This window comes from Microcaecilia unicolor, chromosome 1, assembly GCF_901765095.1.
Source record: "Microcaecilia unicolor chromosome 1, aMicUni1.1, whole genome shotgun sequence".
In the NCBI taxonomy this organism is placed as follows: Eukaryota; Metazoa; Chordata; class Amphibia; order Gymnophiona; family Siphonopidae; genus Microcaecilia; species Microcaecilia unicolor.
This window is the reverse complement of record NC_044031.1, coordinates 176,222,418-176,245,498: the sequence shown is the minus strand read 5'-3', so window position 1 is coordinate 176,245,498 and position 23,081 is coordinate 176,222,418. Positions and strand designations below refer to the sequence as shown.

Sequence of the window (23,081 nt, the reverse complement as noted above, 5' to 3'; positions counted from 1 at the left end):
CTTCTCCATTGTGAATACTGCCCATTTAACCCACACTCTCTGTTTCCTATCCTTCAACCAGTTTTAATCCACAATAGGACATTTCCTCCTATCCCATGACCCTCCAATTCCTCTGTAGCTTTCATGAGGTACCTTGTCAAACGCCTTTTGAAAATCCAGATACACAATATCAATCGGCTCCCCTTTGTCCACATGTTTGTTACTCCGTCAAAGAATTGAAGTAAATTGGTCAGGCAAGATTTCCCCCACACAAAAGCCATGCTGACTCGGTCTCAGTAATCCATGTCCTCGGATGTGCTCTGTAATTTTGTTTTTAATAATAGCCTCTACCATTTTCCCCGGCACCGACGTCAGACTCACCGGTCTATAATTTCCCGGATCTCCCCTGGAGCCTTTTTTAAAAATCGGCATTACATTGGCCACCCTCCAATCTTCCGGTACCACGCTCAATTTTAAGGATAAGTTGGATATCACTAGCAGTAGCTCCGCGAGCTCATTTTTCAGTTCTATCAGTACTCTAGGATGAATACCATCCAGTCCAGGAGATTTGTTACTCTTCAGTTTGCTGAACTGCCCCATTACGTCCTCCAGGTTTACCGTGAAGTCAGTACGTTTCTCCGACTTGTCCGCTTGAAATACCATTTCCGACACCGGTATCCCACCCAAATCTTCCTCGGTGAAGACCGAAGCAAAGAATTCATTGTCTCTCCGCTACGTCTTTGTCTTCCTTGATCGCCCCTTTTACCCCTCGGTCATCCAGCGGCCCAACCGATTCTTTTGCCGGCTTCCTGCTTTTAATATACCGAAAAAAATTTTACTATGTTTTTTTGCCTCTAATGCTATCTTTTTTTCGTAATCATTCTTGGCCTTCTTTATCTGCGCCTTGCATTTGCTTTGACACTCCTTATGCTGCTTATTGTTATTTTCAGACGGTTCCTTCTTCCATTTTCTGAAGGCGTTTCTTTTAGCCCTAATAGCTTCCTTCACCTCACTTTTCAACCAGGCCAGCTGTCTTTTGAACTTCTGTCTTTCTTTTCTAATTCGCGGAATATGTATGGCCTGGGCCTCCAGGATGGTATTTTTGAACAGCGTCCATGCCTGTTGTACAGTTTTTACTCTCTCAGTTGCCCCCCCCCCCCCCTAAGTTTTTTTTTTTTTCACCGTTCTCATTTATCATAGTCTCCTTTTTTAAAGTTAAATGCTAACGTATTTGACTTTCTGTGTACAGTTACTTCCAAGGTCGATATCAAAAACTGATCATATTATGATCACTGTTATCAAGCGGCCCTAGTACCATAACGGTACTCACCAGATCATGCGCTCCACTAAGGACCAAGTCTAGAATTTTCCTTCTCTCGTCGGCTCCTGCACCAGCTGCTCCATAAAGCTGTCCTTGATTTCATCAAGGAATTGTACCTCTGTAGCGTGCCCCGATGTTACATTTACCCAGTCTATATTTGGATAATTGAAGTCACCCATTATTATCACATTGCCCATTTTGTTCGCGTCTCTGATTTCTTTTATCATTTCTGCGTCTACCTGCTCATCCTGGCGAGGCGGACGGTAGAACACTCCTATCACCGTTTTTTTCCCTTTTATACATGGAATTTCAACCCACAATGAGTCAAAGGTGTGATTTGTGTCCTGCTGAATTTGTACTCTGTCTGTGTCAAGGCTCTCGTTAATATACAATGCTACCCCCCACCAGTCCGGTCCACCCTATCACTACAATATACTTTGTACCCCGGTATGACAGTGTCCTACTGGTTATCCTCCTTCCACCAGATCTCAGTAATGTCTATTATATCCAATTTTTCGTTTAGTGCAATATATTCCAACGCTCCCCTCTTATTTCTCAGACTCCTAGCATTTGCATATAGACATTTCAGAGTGTTTGTTGTTCCTATTTGCATGATGCTTAGTACCTGACACTATTGGTTTACCATCTTTTGTCTGATCTTTAGTTGTATTTAAGGGCACCTGGCCTACCATGGTCTGTTGTGCAACCTCACTATCCAGAAACCCTATCTTCCCTGTTTGTGAGGTATCTTTGCAAGATACCTTTTCCCGAACCATGCGCTTTTGAGCGACTGTCGGCCTTCCCCCCATTTCTAGTTTAAAAGCTGCTCTATCTCCTTTTTAAATGTAGTAGATGGTGTACACTAATCAGCAAAAGATATTGCTGGAACTCAAATAGTAAGTCTTCAAACATTATGATCCACACATCATATTTCATAAAACAAGTTCATAGGACATAGCATAACACATTTATAAAATATTTTAACAATAGAAACATCCCTTCAGTATTAGGTGAATGCATCATAACAAAAGCTATTTAAACAAACATTTCAGTCATCGGAGGCCAAAATCTCTAGATCCTGAGCGGTCAAAATTTAGTTGATCCTTGACATCTTTATTCAGGTCACTCTATTTCAATATTCTGTCTGAAATTGTGCCCATTAATCATCTAGTCTATTGTTATCCAGAAAAACTTCTCTATGGGGCTCTTTTACAGAGCGGCGGTAAGCCCAACATGGGCTTACCACTCTTTTGGGAGTACCGCTAACCCAATGCGGCCGCTGGCGGTAGTCCCAGCACAAGCATGTGCCATTTCCATGGGGAAGAAAAAACCCAGAAATAGCTTGCGTGGCAGTAACCTGGTGATAATCGGGTATCGCCGTGAGCTGGCCGGTTACCACCGGGTTAGTGCAGGAGCCCTAATTGCCACCTCAGTGGGTGGCGGTAAGGGCTTCCTGCCACAGAGCCATTCGGTATGAGTTCTTTTACCACATGGCCATGTGTGCTGGGAGCTTTTTTTCCCCTTTGCGGTAAAAATACATAAGTATTGCCATACTGGGACAGACCGAAGGTCCATCAAGCCCTGCATCCTGTTTCCAACAGTGGCCAATCCAAGTCACAAGTACCTGACAAGATACCAAAACAGTACAATACGTTTAATGCTCTTATTCTAGAAATAAGCAGTGGATTTTCCCCAAGTCCATTTTAACAGTTGTCTATGAACTTTTCCTTTAGGAAGCCATCCAAACCTTTTTAAAACCCCGCTAAGCTAGGAAAATTTACTCCACCATTTGTTGGACTAGCTTTTAATTTCTTTATGGCTATTCTTGGAGTCTTGTTTGCCCCTAAAAATTTTGTTAATTTTGATTCATTTTTTTTTTTTATAAATTGTTGATTTTAATAATATAAAATAGTTATATTAGGATCATTAGCTATATATTGACCACTGGATAAATATCAATCACAACTTTTGGATATACTTCTCCAAACAGCATTAAGAATACTTTTCTTCTGCTGGAAAGACTTATCCAAGGCAACCTACTTAATGTGGTGGAATTCAGTATGTATACTTGCCAAATATGAATATGCAGCGGCTGAGAAGTATAATTCAATTACCAAATACAGGAAAATATAGTCTCCCCTTCAAGATCAAATATGTAGTACTCTTGTGTAGATATGCTCTCTTAACTATCTGTTCTCACGATATGTCTACCTAACCATTGTTGCAAATCTGTAACCATAATAATTGATATATTTATCTTGTATCAGATATGTATATTGTTTGATGCTCAGTTTATTGTTCATATTTGTATACTGGCTAACATTTTAGCCATTTGTGTTTTGTTTCATTGATAAATATTGGAATTAAAAAAAAAAAAAGCAACCCCCTGCTAAGCTAACTGCTTTTACTACATTCTCTGGCAACAAATTCCAGAGTTTAATTGCACGTTAAGTGAAGAAATATTTTCTCCAATTCGTTTTAAATTTACTACTTTGTAGCTTCATCGCTTGTCCACTAGTCCTAGTATTTTTGGAAAGAAAGCGTAAACAAGCGATTCATATCTACCTGTTCCACTCCATTCATTATTTTATAGAGCTCTATCATATCTCTCCTCAACGGTCTTTTCTCCAAGCTAAAGAGCCCTAGCTGCTTTATCCTTTCCTCATAGGGAAGTCGTCCAGCCCCTTTATCATTTTCGTCGCCCTTCTCTGTACCTTTTCTAATTCCCCTGTATCTTTTTTGAGATGCAGTGACCAGAATTGAACACAGTATTCGAGGTGTGATCACACCACAGAGCGATACAAAGGCATTATAACATCCTCATTTTTGTTTTCCATTCCTTTCCTAATAATACCTAACCAGGGGCGTATCTGAGGTTCGGCGGTAGGGGGGGCAGGGGCTAGAGTGAGGGGGCACATTATAGCCCCCCCCCCCACCGCCGTCAACCCCCCCCCCCACCGCCGGTTAACACTCCCTCCCTCCCCCGCCTACCGCCGTCACCTACCCCGAGGTCCGCTTCCTCCGGCTTTTTAAAATATTGCTTCAGCTGGCGGGGGACCCCAACCCCCCGCCAGCCCAGCCGCGATCTTTAACTTTTTCATTCTCGTCGTGCAGCGCACTGTGAAAGCTGCATGCATCTTTAGTTCCAGTTAGATGGAGTCTGACGTCGCAGATGCGAAGGGGGAGAGAAGAGGGCGGGCCAGGCTGGGACATGGGAGAGAGAGGAGCATGGATGCGAGGGGGGGAGTCATGGAAGGGAGAGAGGGGAATTGCTGGAAAAGGATGAATGGAGGGGCAGGGGACAGAGGAGCATGGATGGGCATGGATTGGGAGGGCAGGGCTCAGGGAGAGAGGAAAATTGCTGGAAAAGGATGAATGGGAGGGGGCAGGGGACAGAGGAGCATGGATTGGGAGGGCAGGGCTCAGGGAGAGAGGGGAATTGCTGGAAAAGGATGAATGGAGGGGGCAGGGGACAGAGGAGCATGGATGGGCATGGATTGGGAGGGCAGGGCTCAGGGAGAGAGGGGAATTGCTGGAAAGGGATGAATGGAGGGGGCAGGGGACAGAGGAGCATGGATGGGCATGGATTGGGAGGGCAGGGCTCAGGGAGAGAGGGAAATTGCTGGAAAGGGATGAATGGAGGGGGCAGGGACAGAGGAGCATGGATGGCATGGATTGGGAGGGCAGGGCTCAGGAGAGAGGAGAAATTGCCTGGACCTAGAGGGGAGGGAAGAGAGATGAAGGAGATGAAATGAGGGAAAAGGAAGAGAGGAGAAAAACTGCGCATGGATGAAGAAAATAGGCAGAAGCTGAGGACCAGAAATGAAGAAGAAAGGAGGAAAGGAAAGAAATATATGGAAAGGAAGCCCTGGAAACGGAGTTAAGAGGACAGATAGCAGCAGAATCAGATACTGGGGCCAGCATGATCAGAAAAAGAAAGTCACCAGACAACAAAGGTAGAAAAAAATCATTTTATTTTCATTTTAGTGTTTGGAATATGTCCACTTTGAGAATTTACATCTGCTATCTTATTTTGCAATGTATAGCAATTTGTTTCTAAGAATATTGCTGACAATTCCTGTCAGTGTGGCAAGTGGTGAGCAATCATTTTCACGGGGGGGAGGGGGGCCGCCGCCGACAACTGATAGTCTGCAGGGGGGCGCCAACTGATAGGCTGCAGGGGGGCGCCAGAGACCCTAGGCACGGCCCTGATTTTACCTAATAAAGTTACACGCAAATATCACTTAACATAATTGTCTAGCAATGACCATGTTTTACGGAAGGATAAAATATGACCAGATTTTATGGCAGCTATTTCCTCATAACACCTATATGAACAGAACAAATTCCGCCATTCATGAAATGAGACATGCAGATGTAAATTTTTGACCTTCACAGCTGTTCCTCTATATTTTTTTCCACCGTTCTTCTCATTTTATCATAGTCTCCTTTTTGAAAGTTAAACGCTAACGCAGTGGCGTACCAAGGTGGGAGCGGTCCGCCCCGGGTGCACGCCGCTGGGGGGGTGCCGCAGCGTGCGCCTGTCTGCTCCCAGTTCGCTCCGCTCGCTAAATTCTCTCGTTTGCTGCAGCTCCCTCCTTTTGCCCTGGAACAGGTTACTTCCTGTTCCGGGGCAGAGGGAGGGAGCTGCAGCGAATAAGAGAATTTAGCGAGCGTAGCGAACTGGGAGCAGACAGGCGCGCGCTGCGGCACCCCCCCCCCCCAGCGGCGTGCACCCAGGGGGGATGTCATTTCACGGGGGGCACGCTGCACCCGGGGGGGGGGCGCATCAGCGATCTGCCCCGGGTGCCATTGAGGCTAGGAACGCCACTGCGCTAATGTATTGGATTTCCTGCATTTACTTACTCCAAAGCCGATAACAGTAATCATAATATGATCAGGTTTGATATCAAGCGGCCCCAGCACCATTATCTCCTGCACCAGATCATGCGCTCCACTTAGGACTAGGTCTAGAATTTTTCCTCATGTTGGATCCTATACCAGCTGCTCCATAAATCAGTCCTTGATTTCGTCAATGCTACGTTTGCCCAGTTAGTATTGGGGTAATTGAAATTTACCATTATTATTGTGTTGCCAAATTTGTTAGCCTCACTAATTTCTGATAATAGTATTACATCCGTCTGTTGATCCTGGCCACATGGCCACACTCCTATCACTGTCCTTTTCCCCTTTACACATGGAATTTCAATCCATAAGGATTCCAAGATGTGTTTTGTTTCCTGCAGAATTTTCAATCTATTTGATTCAAGGCCCTCCTTAACATACAAAGCTACCTCTCCACCAATTCTATCCACCCTATCACTACGATATACAAAAGGGCCTTGGCATGCGGGAAAACGGCCCCCGACGCTAGCACAGGGCCCTTTTTTCCCACAGCTTGGTAAAAGGCCCCCTATATGACTTCAGGACTGCTGTTTATCTGGACAGTGTGGAATGTCAGCACCACACGCACAAAATTAAAATTCTGCCCTGCGAAACACACACCCAACATTGCCTGTCTTTCTGTAGCTAAATTTTGTGTGGGCAAGGGTAGTGGGGTAGGGAAATTTCGCACTTTGGGAGTAATCTGGCTAACTTCACGGTAAACTCTGAATGTGAAACCTCCCCTCTGCCCTCATCTCTAGGAAACATTGTTAGACTCAAATGTTGAGGAACTGTGGTTTGCTAAAGTGTTCAAATTAAAAAAAATGTATTGCATTGTTCCATATCTGTGGTTTCAGTATATGCTATAAAGGGTTAATTTATAATTTCTTAAAAAATATATCTTTCTCCTATGTCAGACTTAGTTCTTTTAAAAACCTATTTCTTACTCCTTTTTCTTTTTTAATTGACAGCTGTTTCTAAATGTTCTCCCCCAAGATAGAAGCCAATGGATAAGTAAGACGACAGAATTAAGAATGTGGTATAAAAAGATTAAAGAAATAGTAAGTAATATTTCACATATTATTTTAATATTGGTAATATGTAAGACATTGTTATAATTATGTATTTATTTTTTTACAATCATCAGCATATAATAAACCCTCGGAAGACTGCTGATCAACAGGACCTGATGATCAACAACCCACTATCACAGGATGAGGGGGTAAGGTTGTGTTTTATTATTAGTTATTTTAAATATTGTGAAGTACCAAGCAAATTATCATCTAAATGTTGTAATTCATTGAAGTAAGCACATATCCAATTTAAGTTGATAACAGAAATGATTAAATATATGATGCATAATGACTGCCTCCAAGATCTTAGCAGAAAAAGTAATAGAAGCCACTGGTCTAAAGTTAGAAACATTGAACCAGCCTGATTCGGAATAGGGGTATCAATGATATTTCCTAAATAATCTGGATAATGGCCTGTTGTTAAGCATAAGCTTATTCAATAAGTCCACCAAGCCTGGAAGACTACAGAGGCAGATTTAAAGAGTTATGTCAGACTGGTATGTAAACAGCAATGAGATGTAGACTATTTCCTAATTAGTTTTCCCATTTCAACCAAATTAATTGGACTAAAAGCAGTCCAGGATCTATCCTGGACTATCCCTAGAGATCCCAATTTTACCACAGTCTTGAGTCTCATATTCAGTAGCTATATCCATCTGAATGACTGGCAAACTCAAGCATATCTTTTCAATTTTAAATCTAAAACCGGCTATCAGTTCATGTGTGGTAGGTAAACAATTAACCCCCTGTTAGATGACCTTTCTAGTGTCTGATATCTGATTTACTGTTTTAAACAACATTATACAATCAGTTTAGAATAATAATGCTTCTTTGCAGTTTTTTTTTAAGACTCCTAGATATACAGTGCAATCCGCTTAAGTGCAAGGTTCTGGGACCAAAGAAATGCATGCAGTTAACCGGAGCATGCACTTAACTGTTATGACACAAAGAAGCTTGACATCTGATAAACATGTTTAGTACTGTTTATTATTATACGTACAGTATACAGTCCCCGTTAACTGACATTACACTTACTTGAAGTAATCAGTTATAGTCCTCTGTACACTAGTGGGTCTGTGAGTTCCATAGACTATGTCTGCCAGACGGTAACAACTGTCATAGCACTGACATCCAGTGGCCTCCAGATAGGCCCGCACGGTGTTGAGACTCTCCAGCACTCTTGCAAAAGTGTTGAATTTCGTCAGTATGTGCCTCGCTGCTCATTTCGTCCTCTGTTTCATCATCAGCCGTTGTTGCCTGCGTGTAGGCACATATCTCCACATCAGTGCTGTCGTCAGCTGTTTGTAGATCGTAATCAACAGCTACGTAGCGATGAAACTCCTCTTCAGTAACACCGGCTGGGTTGTCAATAACCTGTTCATCTGACACGTTTGCAACAGCTGCATCCCCCTCCACATCCTTAACAAAGCTTGCCCGCTTGTAGCAGTTCACAATGGTTGCCTGTTTAACATGATTCCAGGTTTCTTTCTGCATATGTAGGGAATCCAACAGTGATAGATTATGAGCCAGTTCAACAGCGCGTTTATCCTTGCCAGTCTGGTCATCCATAATGCTCATCAGACGACATAGCATAAGAGTCCGATAATGTTGTTTGAAATTGGCTATTATGGCCTGATCCATAGGTTGGATCAGAGAGGTAGTGTTTGGTGGCAGGAAGACTACCTTGACGTTACACAGCCTGACATCATCCTTGTGTGCAGCACAGTTATTACAAAGCAACAAAATCTGACGCCTTTGTGCCCGCATTCTAGTGTCTAACTTCTTTAGCCACTGCTTCCAAATTTCCCCAGTCATCCATGAATTTGCGTTAGCCTCGTATGACACAAGAAGTCATAAGTACATAAGCATTGCCATGCCGGAACAGACCAAGGGTCCATCGAGCCCGGCACCCTGTCTCCGACAGCAGCCAAAAGAACAAAACAATTTGTCCCGCCCATCCCAGAAATAGTGGATTATTCCCACGTCCATTCAATAACATTCTATGGCCCTTTCCTCCAGGAAGCCATCCAAACCTTTTTTAAAGTCCGCTAAGTCAACCGCCGTAACCACTTTTTCCGGTAACGAATTCCAGAGTCTAACTACGCGTTGAGTGAAGAAAAATTTTCTCCGATTTGTTTTAAATTTACTACATTGCAGCTTCATCGCATGCCCCCTTGTCCTAGTATTTTTGGAAAGCGTAAACAGACACTCCACATCGACCCGTTCCATTCCACTCATTATCTTATAGACCTCTATCAAATCTCCCCTCAGCCGCCTTTTCTCCAAGCTAAAGAGCCCCACCTTTTCAGCCTTTCCTCATAGGGAAGTCGGCCCACCCCCTGTATCATCTTTGTCACCCTTCTCTGCACCTTTTCTAATTCCACTATATCTTTTTTGAGGTGCGGCGACCAGAATTGAACACAATACTCGAGGTGCGGTCACACCATGGAGCGATACAACGGCAGAATAATATCCTCATTTTTGTTTTCCGTCCCTTTTTTTTTTTTGTTACATTTGTACCCCGCGCTTTCCCACTCATGGCAGGCTCAATGCGGCTTACATGGGGCAATGGAGGATTAAGTGACTTGCCCAGAGTCACAAGGAGCTGCCTGTGCCTGAAGTGGGAATCGAACTCAGTTCCTCAGTTCCCCAGGACCAAAGTCTACCACCCTAACCACTAGGCCACTCCTCCACTGGTTTCAACGTATCATCAACGATGACACCTAGATCTCTTTCTTGGACCGTGACTCCTAACGCTGAACCCTGCATGACGTAGTTATAGTTTGGGTTCCTCTTTCCCACAGCATCACTTTGCACTTGTTCACATTAAACGTCATCTGCCATTTAGACGCCCAATCTCGTAAGGTCCTCTTGTAATTTTTCACAATCTTCCCGCGATTTGACGACTTTGAATAACTTTGTGTCATCAGCAAATTTGATTACCTCACTAGTTACCCCCATCTCTAGGTCATTTATGAATATGTTAAAAAGCAGAGGTCCCAGCACAGATCCCTGAGGGACCCCACTAACTACCCTTCTCCATTGTGAATATTGACCTTTTAATCCTACTCTCTGTTTCCTATCTTTCAACCAGTTTTTTATCCACAGTAAGACACTACCTCCAATCCCATGTCCCTCTAGTTTCCACTGTCGTCTTTCATGAGGGACCTTATCAAACGCCTTCTGAAAATCTAGATACACAATATCAACCGGCTCACCTTTGTCCACATGTTTGTTTACTCCTTCAAAGAAATGCAGCAGATTGGTGAGGCAAGACTTCCCTTCACTAAATCCATGTTGACTTTGTCCCATTAATCCATGCTTTTGAACGTGCTCTGTAATTTTGTTCTTGATAATAGTCTCTACCATTTTGCCCGGCACCAACGTCAGACTCACCGGTCTATAATTTCCCGGATCTCCTCTGGAACCTTTTTAAAATATCGGCGTTACATTGGCCACCCTCCAATCTTCCGGTACCACGCTCAATCAAGGATAAATTACAAATCACTAACAGTAACTCTGCCAGCTCATTTTTTAGTTCTATCAGTACCCTGGGATGAATACCATCAGTTCCAGGAGATTTGCTACTCTTCAGTTTGCAGAACTGCTCCATTACGTCTTCCAGATTTACAGATATTTCATTAAGTTCTTCCGACTCGTCAGCCTCGAATACCATTTCCGGCACCAATATCCCTCTCAAATCTTCCTCGGTGAAGACCAAGGCAAAGAACTCATTTAGTTTTTCTGCTATTTTTGTCTTCCTTGATCGCCCCTTTTACACCCTGGTCATCCAGCGGGTCAACCGATTCTTTTGCCGGCGTACTGCTTTTAATGTATCTAAAAAAAAAGTTTACGATCAGTTTTCGCCTCTAGCTCTATCTTTCTTTCAAAATCCCTCTTTGCCTTTCTTATCATCACTTTGCTTCTGACTTGACATTCCTTATGCCGCTTCTTATTTTCTTTATTCGGTTCCTTCTTCCATTTTCTGAAGGATTCCTTTTTAGCTCCAATAGCCTCCTTTACCTCATTTTTTAACCATGCTGGCTGTTGTTTAGTTTTCCGTCCTCCTTTTCTGATACATGGAATATGTTTGGCCTGGGCCTCCAGGACGGTGTTTTTGAACAGCATCCACGCCTGTTGTAGGCTTCTAACCCTCTCAGTTGCTCCTCTAAGTACCGTTCTTCTCATTTTATCATAGCTTCCTTTTTAAAATTTAAATGCTAACATATTTGACTTCTGATGGTTACCTTTTTGAAAGCAAATTTCAAAGGCGATCATGTTATGATCACTGTTGTCAAGTGGCCCCCGGACCGTTACCTCCCATAGTAGATCATGCACTCCACAAATGACTAAGTCTAGAATTATTCCTTCTGTCATCTTCTCCTCTACCAGCTGTTCCATAAAGCTGTCCTTTATTTCATCAAGGAAGTTTATCTCCCTAGCGTGCCCTGATATTACATTAACCCAGTGTATATGGGGGTAATTAAAATCAAACAAAAACACACCTTCCTACCTTGTAATCAACGTGTTTGAAAGCAACAATGGCGTCCACAAAGTGAAAAAAATAATACCAGAAAATGTGGAGAAAAAAAGACATCAGATCCCTCGGAAACACCTCTTTGTCAAAGGACACGCCTTTTGTATAATGAGGGAACTGTATCAGTAATGTGTCTTCAAAAAAAAACTCCACAAAACAATATTCACACTGGCTTAACCATGTACTCTACAAACACTTGTAAAGGAGACATAAATAACACATTTCCCAAGCTTGGCAAGAGTACTTATCTCGGCTGAAGAATTGTCCAACTTTATATTATGAGTCCAGCCTCGCGTATAATGTACTCCTCACTTCCATAGAGTCTGCTACTCTAGCCTCGAGAGAACAAACACGCTCTCTGAGCTCTAGCAGCTCTTTGCATCGGGCACACACGTATGACATTTCACCAACCGGGATATTCATGTGTCACTTAACTTTCTTGAAGCAATGGGGCTCTTTGCTCTTTCCAATGACGAGGGGTTCCAACTTCTCACTTCCATCCATATTGCAGCAAAGGAGGATCGTCAGTTGGTCCTTCGATGTTTTTTTTTTTTACCTCCAGTAGTTTCGGCATGTTTGAATGCACGTGTTCCATCAGGAATCGCTCACCAGTAGAGACTGTTTTCATCAGCATTGAAAATGTCACGAGGTGCAAACTCATTCAAGATGGTAGGAAGAACTGAAACAACCCAATTTTCAGCACCAAATTCATCAGCATCTTGTTTCTCACCATGCTGTTTCTTGAATTTTATGTTGTTCCTCTCCTTCCATCTTTCCAACCATCCAACAGTGGCTTTGAATTCAGTTAGTCCAAGACTTTCAGCTAGCTGGTTAGCTTTCTCCATAAGCAGTGGACCACTGACAGGAAACTGTCTGCTCCTGACTCGAGAAAACCACTGAAGAAGAGCATCTTCTACCTCCTCAGCTTTTCCCGCCCATTTTCGTTTCCGTTGTGGATTTGTATTGTTTTGCCAGTCTTCTAGAAGCTGGTCTTTCTGCTTCGAGACACGTGAAATTTGACTGGGATTGACACCATATTCTTTAGAAATAGATGCTTGACTTTGTTTGTTTTCTAATTTTTTAAGAACTTCTATTCGTTCAGCCAGTGTTAAAGTCTTACAGTTCCGCTGAGACTACGACGATGACCCCGGTGTATGCTCTAGCAACATTCTTTTGCTTATTCTGCCTGTGGCAGTTAAAGGGGTGGTAAATTTGAAATCTCGTTGGTTGTCAAGCACCAATCAGCGTCCATATTCCGTGTTTGCGCTTATGCGGAGTCTTCCCTGCAGAGGAGCGGTCTTAAACCATGCATATAAGCGAATCTTGCACTTATCAGTGGTGCGCTAAACCGAAGTTTGTCCCCATAGAAATTGATGGTGCCAAAAACAGGACTGAAGTATGTGCAGTTAAACTGAGCATGCGTTTATCCAACGTGCACTTAAATGGAGTGCACTGTGTGTGTATATATATATATATATTTTAATTTGAATTCTCCAATTATGTTTATCCTTAATGTCTCCACTTTTTTGCCAGACTCGTTCTTATTGTCTGCCGATCACACACAGGTTTACGTATAAAATTCTGCTTTTAGTGTTTAAAATTCAGCACTCAGTTCCCCCATTCTTTTTCATGCCTCTTGACTCCCTGTTCCCCAGGTTGAGCACACAGATATTCACAACATAAACTTTTAGTAATTCCCACATTCAACCAGATCAAATATAACACTACCTTCCATTCTGTCTTCACTTTTACTGGTCCTAGTCTATAGAATGCCCTATCTTTGCATCTACATGTTGAAACATCCTTAGAGAAATTTAAGATGGCCCTTAAAACATTTTTCTTCTTTGATGCTTTCACTTAATTGTGTTTCTGTGGAATAATCCCCCATGCCCTAGATAGTCGTTCTTATCTATTTGGTCTGGTACTGCAGTACATATCTCCTAACCTACTTGTTTCTAACCTCTTTATCTTCTTTATCTGCAGCTTTCCTATCAGAAATGTTAGTTCCTTTCCACCTGTTCTATGAACTTCTGACAATTGATGTATTGTAATTCTATCACTATAATTCCTTTCCTGTCTATTGCTTGCTATTCTTAACAAAATTGGGGTTTTTTTTTATAAGCCACCTAGATGTCCCCTTGATGGGCAGGGTGTCAAATTTTAAATAGTTGGACACTTGGAAAGAGATTCGTATTTATAGCATGGAGGTGCATTTATAGCATGGAGGTGTTTAAATGTGTCTCTCATATCTCCCCTCTCGTGCTTGTCTTTCAGATTATATATATTAAGATCTTTAAGTCTGTACCCATCTGCTTTATGATAAAGACCACTGATCATTTTCATATCTGCCTTTTGGACCAATTCCATTATATCTTTTTGAAGGTGCAGTCTCCAGTATTCTAAATGAGGGTTTACCAGAGACTTATACAGAGACATTATTACCTCCTTTTTCTTGCTGGCCATTCCTCTTGCTATGCACCCAAGCATCCTTCTAGCTCTCACCATCGCCTTTTCTACCTGTTTGGCCACCTTAAGATCATCAGATACGATCATCACTCCCAAGTTCCACTCCTCTTATGTACACAAAAACACTTCACCTCCTAAATTGTAATGCTCCCTCAGATTTTTGCAGCCCAAATGCGTGATCCTGCATTTTTTATCATTAAGTGTTAGCTGCCAAATTCTGGACCATCAGGGGTGTCTATCCTATTGCAGATTTTGGTATCATCCATAAACCTTACCAGACAGGCCTTTAGCCATATACTTGCAAAAATATTAAAAAGAGCTGACCCAAGAACTAAACCTTGCAGCACACCAATGATAACATATCTTAACTTAACCAGTTCCGAACCCAGTTAGTCACTTTATTCCCCAGACTGAAGGGGATCTCAGTTTCTTTATGTCATCTTTGTGGATCTATGTTAAAGACTTCACTAAAATCTAAGTACACCACATCTAGCACTATCCCTTGATTCAAGTGTTTGATCACTCAGTCAAAGAAATGAATAAGATTTATCTGACAAGACTTGCCTCTAGAGAAATCATGCTATCTTGGGTCCTGCAATCCATTGGATTTCATAAACCTCGCTATTCTCTGTTTTAGAAGTATTTCCATTAATTTATTTATCACAGAGGTCAAACTAACCGGTCTGTAGTTCCCGGCCTCTTCCTTCAGTTTTTGTGGAGAGGGACCACATCTGTCTTTCTATAGTCTTTTCGGGACACTCTAGAGAAGCATTATAAAGGTCAGACAGCGGAGCCACCAGAATTTCCCTAATTCCTTCAGTGCACTCGGATATGTGTTATCCGGCTCCATCACTTTGTCCACCTATAGTGTAGCTAGCTCTTCACTCTAAAATGTTTCAGATAAAAATTAGATTGTATAAGCCGTAATTGTTTCAATTTAAAAAAAGACAACTATCAAATTTACCTGAGGTTCAAACATCAGAGATGAGTCCAGCAAAACACCTAGTACTCTAGACACTGTTTCCACATTAAAAATCATGCCACCTAATAATTGAATAGAGGTTGGAATATTATCTACCTTCATAGTGAACCAAATGTTGGGATTTGGGCATCCCCGACCGTATTATCGAAACGAAAGATGGACGCCCATCTTGTTTCGATAATACTGGATGCCCCGCCCCTTCGCAGCACCATTTCAGAGATAGACACCCTTATAGATGGGCGTCCCCATTCGATTATACCCTTCCACGTTACTAAGAAAAAAAACTTTTCTCTTCAGAATTTCCAGAAATAGAAATAGACTTTGATAATGGGCTATTATGGAACCAATCATAGTTAGTAAGTGTCCACAAGCAAAAGTCAAAATTCATCCAGCAGTCGCGATGATCCTTCTTGTCGGCAGTTCTCAACCTAGGGAGACACAGTCAAAAATGCTGCTCCAACTATAGAACCAATTTCGGGTAACAAAGTCCATACCTTGTTAGGCCGGTCTCCCCAACTGACAATCGGTCGCCACAGTCCTTCAAACCGTGCTTCCAGATGGAGTATGAGGGATTCTTTTGGAAGTCCTGATGGAGCTATATATGGTGGGTAGGGCATGAGTTTCAGCTAAAGCCTGTCTGCACCTTCTCATACCTCCAAGTCATTCTTCTTCCCTCCTTCATTGCTAATACAGGGGTGTCCAATCTTGGCCCTTGAGGGCCATAACCCAGTTGGGGTTTCAGGATTTCCCCAATGAATATGCATGAGCTCTGTTTGTATCCACAGCCTGCATTGTATGCAAATAGATATAATGTATATTCATTGGGAAAATCCTGAAAACGTGACAGGGTGAGGACCAAGTTGGACACCCCTGATCTTATACTTCATATGGACTACTGATAGTGATTGGAGCAGCTAATTGAAGGCTTTGGGACACTGCAACAGATGGCACAGCTTTGGTCACAGAACTATGTCCAGTTCAGAGTGCCACATTGATCTGGCACTATACAAAAGATCCTGCCCTTAACTCTACCAAAAATCCCCCTCAGCTCTGTTAACCTGGTCATAAATTTTACTGCCAAAATTCAGATTACTGGAGAGCAGGGGGGGAATGGATACAGGTGAGGGGAGGCAGATAAGATGATGCACCATTATCATATTAAGGTTTGGCTGACATTCACCATGCCACTGAGGCCTTGCAGGAATGTAAAGGTCCCATTGTTAAAATTGTTATAAATTTAGCAAATTCTTCAGGTGATAGTTTTATATTTTTGATGTTATATGTAGTTTCTTACAATTCCAACTGAAGAAAATGTGCAAACTAAGAAATATATATAAATCCCCCAAAGAGCTAATTTTCTGGTGCATATATTTCCTGGATGTATGTTGGTCAAAAATAATGCCTTAACACCTATTTTCCTCTCTTAGCTCTTGTTCCCTCATTGCTACTCATCTGTTTCAGTTCTTTGCCTCATAATCTATGCTGATAGGACTTGCTTTATTAATTTAATCAAGGATCATTTATACTGTAGTGATAAGTACATATTTCTGTATGTTGTTACGTGAATACATCTTAGAAAAATTTCTAGTATTTTCTAAAATAAATCCATGTTAATTGGTGTTAATGTTAACATTCTGCTTTTGTGATACTTTATTTTTACTTTCAGAGTCTTTGGAATAAATTCTTTCAGGATAAAGAACTTCGAACAATGATTGAACAAGATGTCACACGAACGTAAGTAAAAGTCAAAATTCATAAAAGAAAATAAGTTTATCAATAGGGTTAATTTTATAATTATTCAGATATGTAAAAACTATGTGTATACTTTTTCCCATGTGGGCGTCAATGAATTTTCAAACTGAAAGAATTGGTAAATTTATAAGCCATGTAGGCTTTATCTGCCATTATTTTCTATGTTTCTATAAGGGCATAGGCGGTCGGTGGCCCAACTGTTTGGGGAGGCTAAAGGGGGCGGGGTTAGGGGTGGGGCCAGGGGTAGAGCTTAAATCCATAATTGTCTGATAACACACAGAAAAAATAAATAAAAATAAGTCACAATTAGTACCTTTTATTAAATTTAGATATTAGATATGTATCATATGTCAAAGAATGAAGTGGTTGCTCAAAGCATATACTAACCACAATTGCTCAACTGCAAAACACTATGCACAACTTTGAGCAAAAACACACTCATAACCTTACTGTACCATAAATATTACACTGGGCAGACCTAATACACCAATATACCACCCATACGGAAAATGCAGACCGTCAACAATATGAAACAAGGGATCATATCATCACAATTCTCATGTAGAGCCACAAAACACCCTAATTCATGTTTAATGTGGGATAAAATGCCATAAATAAGTAAATAAATATAAACTTTTAATGTTGAGCACCTGATTCTCAAAGTGGACATATTCCAAACACTATAATGAAAATAAAATTATTTTTTCTACCTTTGTTGTCTGGTGACTTTTTCTGATCATGCTGGCCCAGTATCCGTTCTGCTGCTATCTGTCCTCAGTGCAGGTCAGGAAGTCATCCTCCTTAAATATTTCCCTGGCAACCCAAGACACCTCCAGCCAACCCCCCTTGCTCTCCCAGCAGTAAGGTAAACAAACCATAAACCAATTTCTACAACTGCTAGAGGGCTTTCACTGCAGCTCCTGCTGTGAGGATGGAGGTAAATCAACAATTTAATCCCCTCAGAGCAGCTGGACTCCACAGCTGATTCATTCTGCTGCAGCAGGGGGGAGGCTTAGCCTATCCAAGCCTCTTATACCGGGCGCCTATGTATAAGGGAGAGGAAGGGATTGTAAAGCTTGGTAGTTTCTACTGATGGGCAGTCTGGATAGGCCTTATGCCATCATTTTCTATGCTTTATATGAAACCTACCCCAGAGAATTTTCAAAATGAAAGTATGTGCTTATATCTACTATGGAAATTATCCTAGGTTTTTATGCGCTTACATTCACGCTTGTTCTCTTTGGCAGCACAAGTTTTCTGGATTAATTTATGTACACATGCACATATTTTAAATGCTTTCACTTAGTTCAGATAAATTTAGACACGTAAAGGCTGCATACACATAACTTTACATGTCTATCTGGCAGACTTTTATATAGAACCCTAGTTTTGCTTTACCCTTTATTTTTGCAGGCAACCGGCAATTTATGTGTATAAACTCAACTAGCTATCAGAAAATGGCCTTCTTTCAGTACAGCTGAAGCCTTGTGTTGCTCCTTTATGTGCATACTTTAAGTTGCCTTTGGGAGAGGCATTCCTGGTGGTTTGTTTGGACGAGCTCAGAAAATGCCATGTGTCAATTGCATTTTTAAGTATACTTGTATTACTCTGTGTAAGAGTATGGATTGTATGACTGCAGAAAGACTTATTGAGCCAAATTGCATAATAGGATCTGGACTCTAATATACATTTTTCAACAGTGCTGCTTCAGGGCATATTTACTAGGTATTGCCAATTAATAGAAATGTGATTAAAAACAATACTGAAAGTGAAGTTAAAACAATCATTTATTCCTCCTGAGAAACACATAGTTTGTGATTTGAAGCACTGCAAGCCTGAAAGCTAAGCTTTTCTGAATTTATATATTTTCAGATTTTTGTGTTTGGATTGATTCATAAATTCTAAACTGCTCTCTTACCTGTTTCTCCTCATTTTTCCTTCCTAGGAAATGTGCTGTCCTAGCCTCATCTATCCTATACAGGAGAAAAAAAAATCTTCCTTTCCTCTCACTAGCAGAGCTGCTTTCTCCTATGATCTTCTATTTCTGTCCTTCTGCTGACTTCATAGTCCCTCCCTTCCCACCGTGTTCCACCCACCCCTAATCTTGCTCTCAATATATAGGAAAACCAAAAGACAATAACTATCCTCAATAAATCCTCTACTGGATAATCCTACTCATTGATATCCCTTAACGTAGCTAATTATATCAACATCACTTTCATTCAATGTAGTACTTGTTGTGCCTTAGTCCTAAGACAAGCCATCTGGTACCTTTAGAGCTTACCCCATCTGTCTCCAACTCTCACCTATGAAAGATGAAATCAACAAACTCAAAAAAGAATTGGCTGCAATTAAAGAAGCATCCAGGAGTATCCAATTCCCAATCAATATACCACCAATACTGCCACAAAGAATAAAGCAACAAAGGAGAATAGATGGGTCACAGTAGGCTCAGGTAGATTATGACCTGTGTCACAGAGGCATTTATCCTCCCAACTTTTGCCTCTAATTCATTTTCTGCATTGGAGCATTATGATGCTCAGAAAAGAAGTACTGAGGTGGAGCCAGAGACCAAAATTGTAACTCATTCCAAAGGACATCCCCAAAACACTGACAAATCAGCTCAAAGCAGAAAATTCTTACTACTAGGAGAATACACTATCAGGAGCATTAACTTAGGAACAGATTTCAAGGGTCCCAACTTAGTGAAATGCCTTCCAGGATCCACTGCTACCAGAAATATCAACCAAATACTGAATGTGGTCAAAGAAGAGAGCAAGGATTCTAATACTGATATTGTAATCCACCTGTGGACAAATGACCTGGCCAACAATAGCAAGTTGGGACATATAGCTCAGCTGACCTCCCAGTCCCACCCACCTGCCTTCGGCAGTCAGCACTGACTGGCAGGCAGCTCTTGATTTCTGGTCCTCCAGCTCCTCCTGCTCAGCCTCGTTCTCGCGCTAAAAAGTAAGTAAACACTAAGCAGCATAAGTTCAGCTGCTGCATGCACCGCGGCCACATGGCACTGCATGCTCTGCCTTGGCCCACAGTGCATGGCACGATGGCGCCGGGCTGCACGTAGTGCCATATGGGAAAGGCTGCTTCCGGCCTGGCTGTGTCATGGGCGTGGCTCCTTTTTTCCACAGCTGTGCCTCCCTGGTGCCCTGCCAGCAGGGTCTGGGTCTAGATGATTCAGTGCCCTTTTGGGTCACAGTCACAGCAGCAGCACTCCCACATGGCCCCACAACACAGTCTGAGTCAGCTAGGATAGGAGCCAGGGTGCTCTGCACCACATGACACGTGCAACTGCAAGTAGCTGCCCAGCAGGTAATAAAACTTAAATATATTTTAAAAAAATGTTAACATCATGTAATTTTTGTACTCAAAATGCTGGCTGGTGGTTGTGAGCTTCTGGGTGGGGTAAACACTTCACTGCCTAGGGCAAAAAAGGTATATTTAATGATTAAAATATACCTTTTTTTTTTGGCCCTAGGCAGGGAAGATTCCACCCCACCCAGAAGTCCACCCCCAGCCAGCATTTTGATTACCCTTGTAATCGAAATTATGGCTCTGGTCTGGTGGTGGGCTGCTGGGTAGGGGGGGGACTCCTCACTGCCTAGGGCAAAAAAAAAGATATATTTAATCATTAAATATTTCTCTTTTGCCCTAGGCCATGGTGAAGGCCATCCCCACCCAGAAATTCACCAACAATAACTTTTAATAGTGCCCAGCTTAATTTTTTAAAAAGTCTTTTTCTCACTTTGGTGGATTTTTGGGTGGGGATGGTCTCTGCAGTGTCTGGGTTAAAATTGTTTTTAAAAAGTGTAGTTGGTTTTCTCTGGGTAGACCGTAGCAGAGGTGGGCTGTGCATTGCCCAGGACATTAAAAAAAGTCTTTTATATTTAATGCCATGGGGGGTGGGAGTTGGACAGGGCTGACACTAGGCTACAGGGAGGTGGGGGTGGGGTGGTAGGATAGGGCTGATGCTTAGCTATTGGATGGATTGTGGGGAAGGGAAGGATTGATACTGGGCTACAGGGATGGATGGGGGGGGGGGGTAAGGTAGAGTAGGGAAGGGCTGATTATGAGCTACAGGAATGATGGATAGGGAGAAAGGAAGGGCTGATGCTGAGCTACAGGAATGATGGATAGGGAGTAAGGAAGGCAAAAGCTAATGTCAGGCTGCTGGGATAGATGGATGGGGGAAGGGAAGATCTTTATGTTTTATGTTTTTGTAATATGTTTTAAAATTATGTGTGCTGAATTGTGATCTGCTTAGAATTGCAGTGATAGTGTGGCATAGAAATGTAGAAATTAAATCAATAAATTTCTAATTTTTGGCCCTTTATTCTGTAATTGATGAGGGTTGGTCTGTGGGGTGCATGTGACCGAGCAGGTGAGAGTTTCTGCTGGCATGTGATTTGTATGGGGATCTATGAGTTTGACTTGTCTGGCTTAATTCCAATGGGATGCGTATTGCTGTTGTGTATATTCCTTCTGCCTTTTTAAAGGTACTGTTATTGGAACTGGTGTTACAGTTTGCAATATAGGTTCTAAGAAGCCTCTTTGCAGGATTTAGTGACAGGATTTTGTTGCTATTATTGAGGTGCTACCAGAATTTGAATACATTGTTATATGTTATTGCTGTAATTATAATGCAGGATCCTGTCATGTGCGTTGAGATGTTTGCCATTATAGTAGACTTATGTCTGGTCAAGTTTGATATGGTATAATGTAATTATATTTCTCCAAGGACAAGCACAAAGGCAGACGGTCTGCAAACTCCAAGATGGAACATAAACGGAGCAGATCGTTGACATAACAAAACGTAATTTAGTAGTAAGAACCAATGGAATATACACACACAAATAGCCCGACACAGGCCGTGTTTTGCCCAACAGGGCTGCTTCAGGGGCTACAAAAGAAATACAAATAAAAAATATAAAACATATATATTGTTTGTTGTATTATCAAACCACATGTATAAATAGACATGTGTATATATATATATATACAGCATACACAAACATCTACATTGGTATAAAATATGGATACACATATATATATATATGAAAGAATATGAAAATAAATAAATTATATATGACATCAATATCCCACAAAATCGCAAATAAATAATTAAAAAACAATTAAAAAACATATGTCCTATAATATAATCTTTTTTATATAAAAAAAAACATATGAAATGTAATGTATAAAATATTATCTAAAACATAATTAATATTCCATATCTAAACCACTATAGGCAAAAATAGGACAAAAGACACCCACCTACACAACAGTCCTTCACTGTCAAATGTAATGAACATATATAAAATGTCCTGCAATTGACTAAATGAAAAAATGGAAAAGAAAAAGTAACCATGTGTGCAAAGAATACTAAATCATAAAAAGTATATAATAAAAAAAACATATAATATATATGTGTAAAAAAACTCACATATAAAGAAGATCACCTTAATTTGAAAAAACAGCTGGATCAGAGATGCCAAAACATAGAATGCTGACCTAATGAATCAAAGATAGAGAATAAAAACGTATATGGAATTGTGTATCTCTTTTAACGTTGTAAGGAGATTTATTATATTAGAGCAGCAGCCTTCTAGTGCAAAATCAAACAAAAAGCTGCCTCAAACACCTTCCATGCATGCCAGAGAGAAGCAACTACTTACTTGATGTCAACGATCTGCTCTGTTTATTTTCCATCCAAGGACAAGCAGGCTGAATATTATCACGGATGGGTCGTTGTCTGCGACGGCCCAGGAAACAGGAACTTGTAAAAAGCAAGAACTTTCCAGAAACACGCCGTTGCGCGGGACCAGACAGTCCGCACATTCACGAGGAGCTTCCCACCCGCGACGCGAGCGTGCACGCCTTAGTTCTTTTCTATCCGCGCTTGGGAAAGTTGTTATTCGTGACGTTCCCCTTTTTTGGCTCAGTAGAACCATTTTTGGCGTTTTTCGCCCTTTTTCGCCCTTTTTATTCCCTTTTTCTCTTTCATTTTCATTCTAGTTTACTCAAAATAAAAAATAAAAATAAAATCCCTTCTTTCCATATCATCAAGCT

At 41.5% G+C, this 23,081-nt stretch overlaps 1 protein-coding gene across 1 annotated transcript in view; it reads left to right on the top strand.

The window, feature by feature from the left end:
* The window catches only part of TBC1D5 (TBC1 domain family member 5), a 1,081,936-nt gene that overhangs the window by 546,771 nt on the left and 512,084 nt on the right, over positions 1 to 23,081 (top strand). The window contains 3 exon segments of the mRNA XM_030202651.1: positions 7,156 to 7,245; positions 7,332 to 7,406; positions 16,909 to 16,976. Of these exon segments, the coding sequence (XP_030058511.1) occupies positions 7,156 to 7,245; positions 7,332 to 7,406; positions 16,909 to 16,976 (233 nt within the window).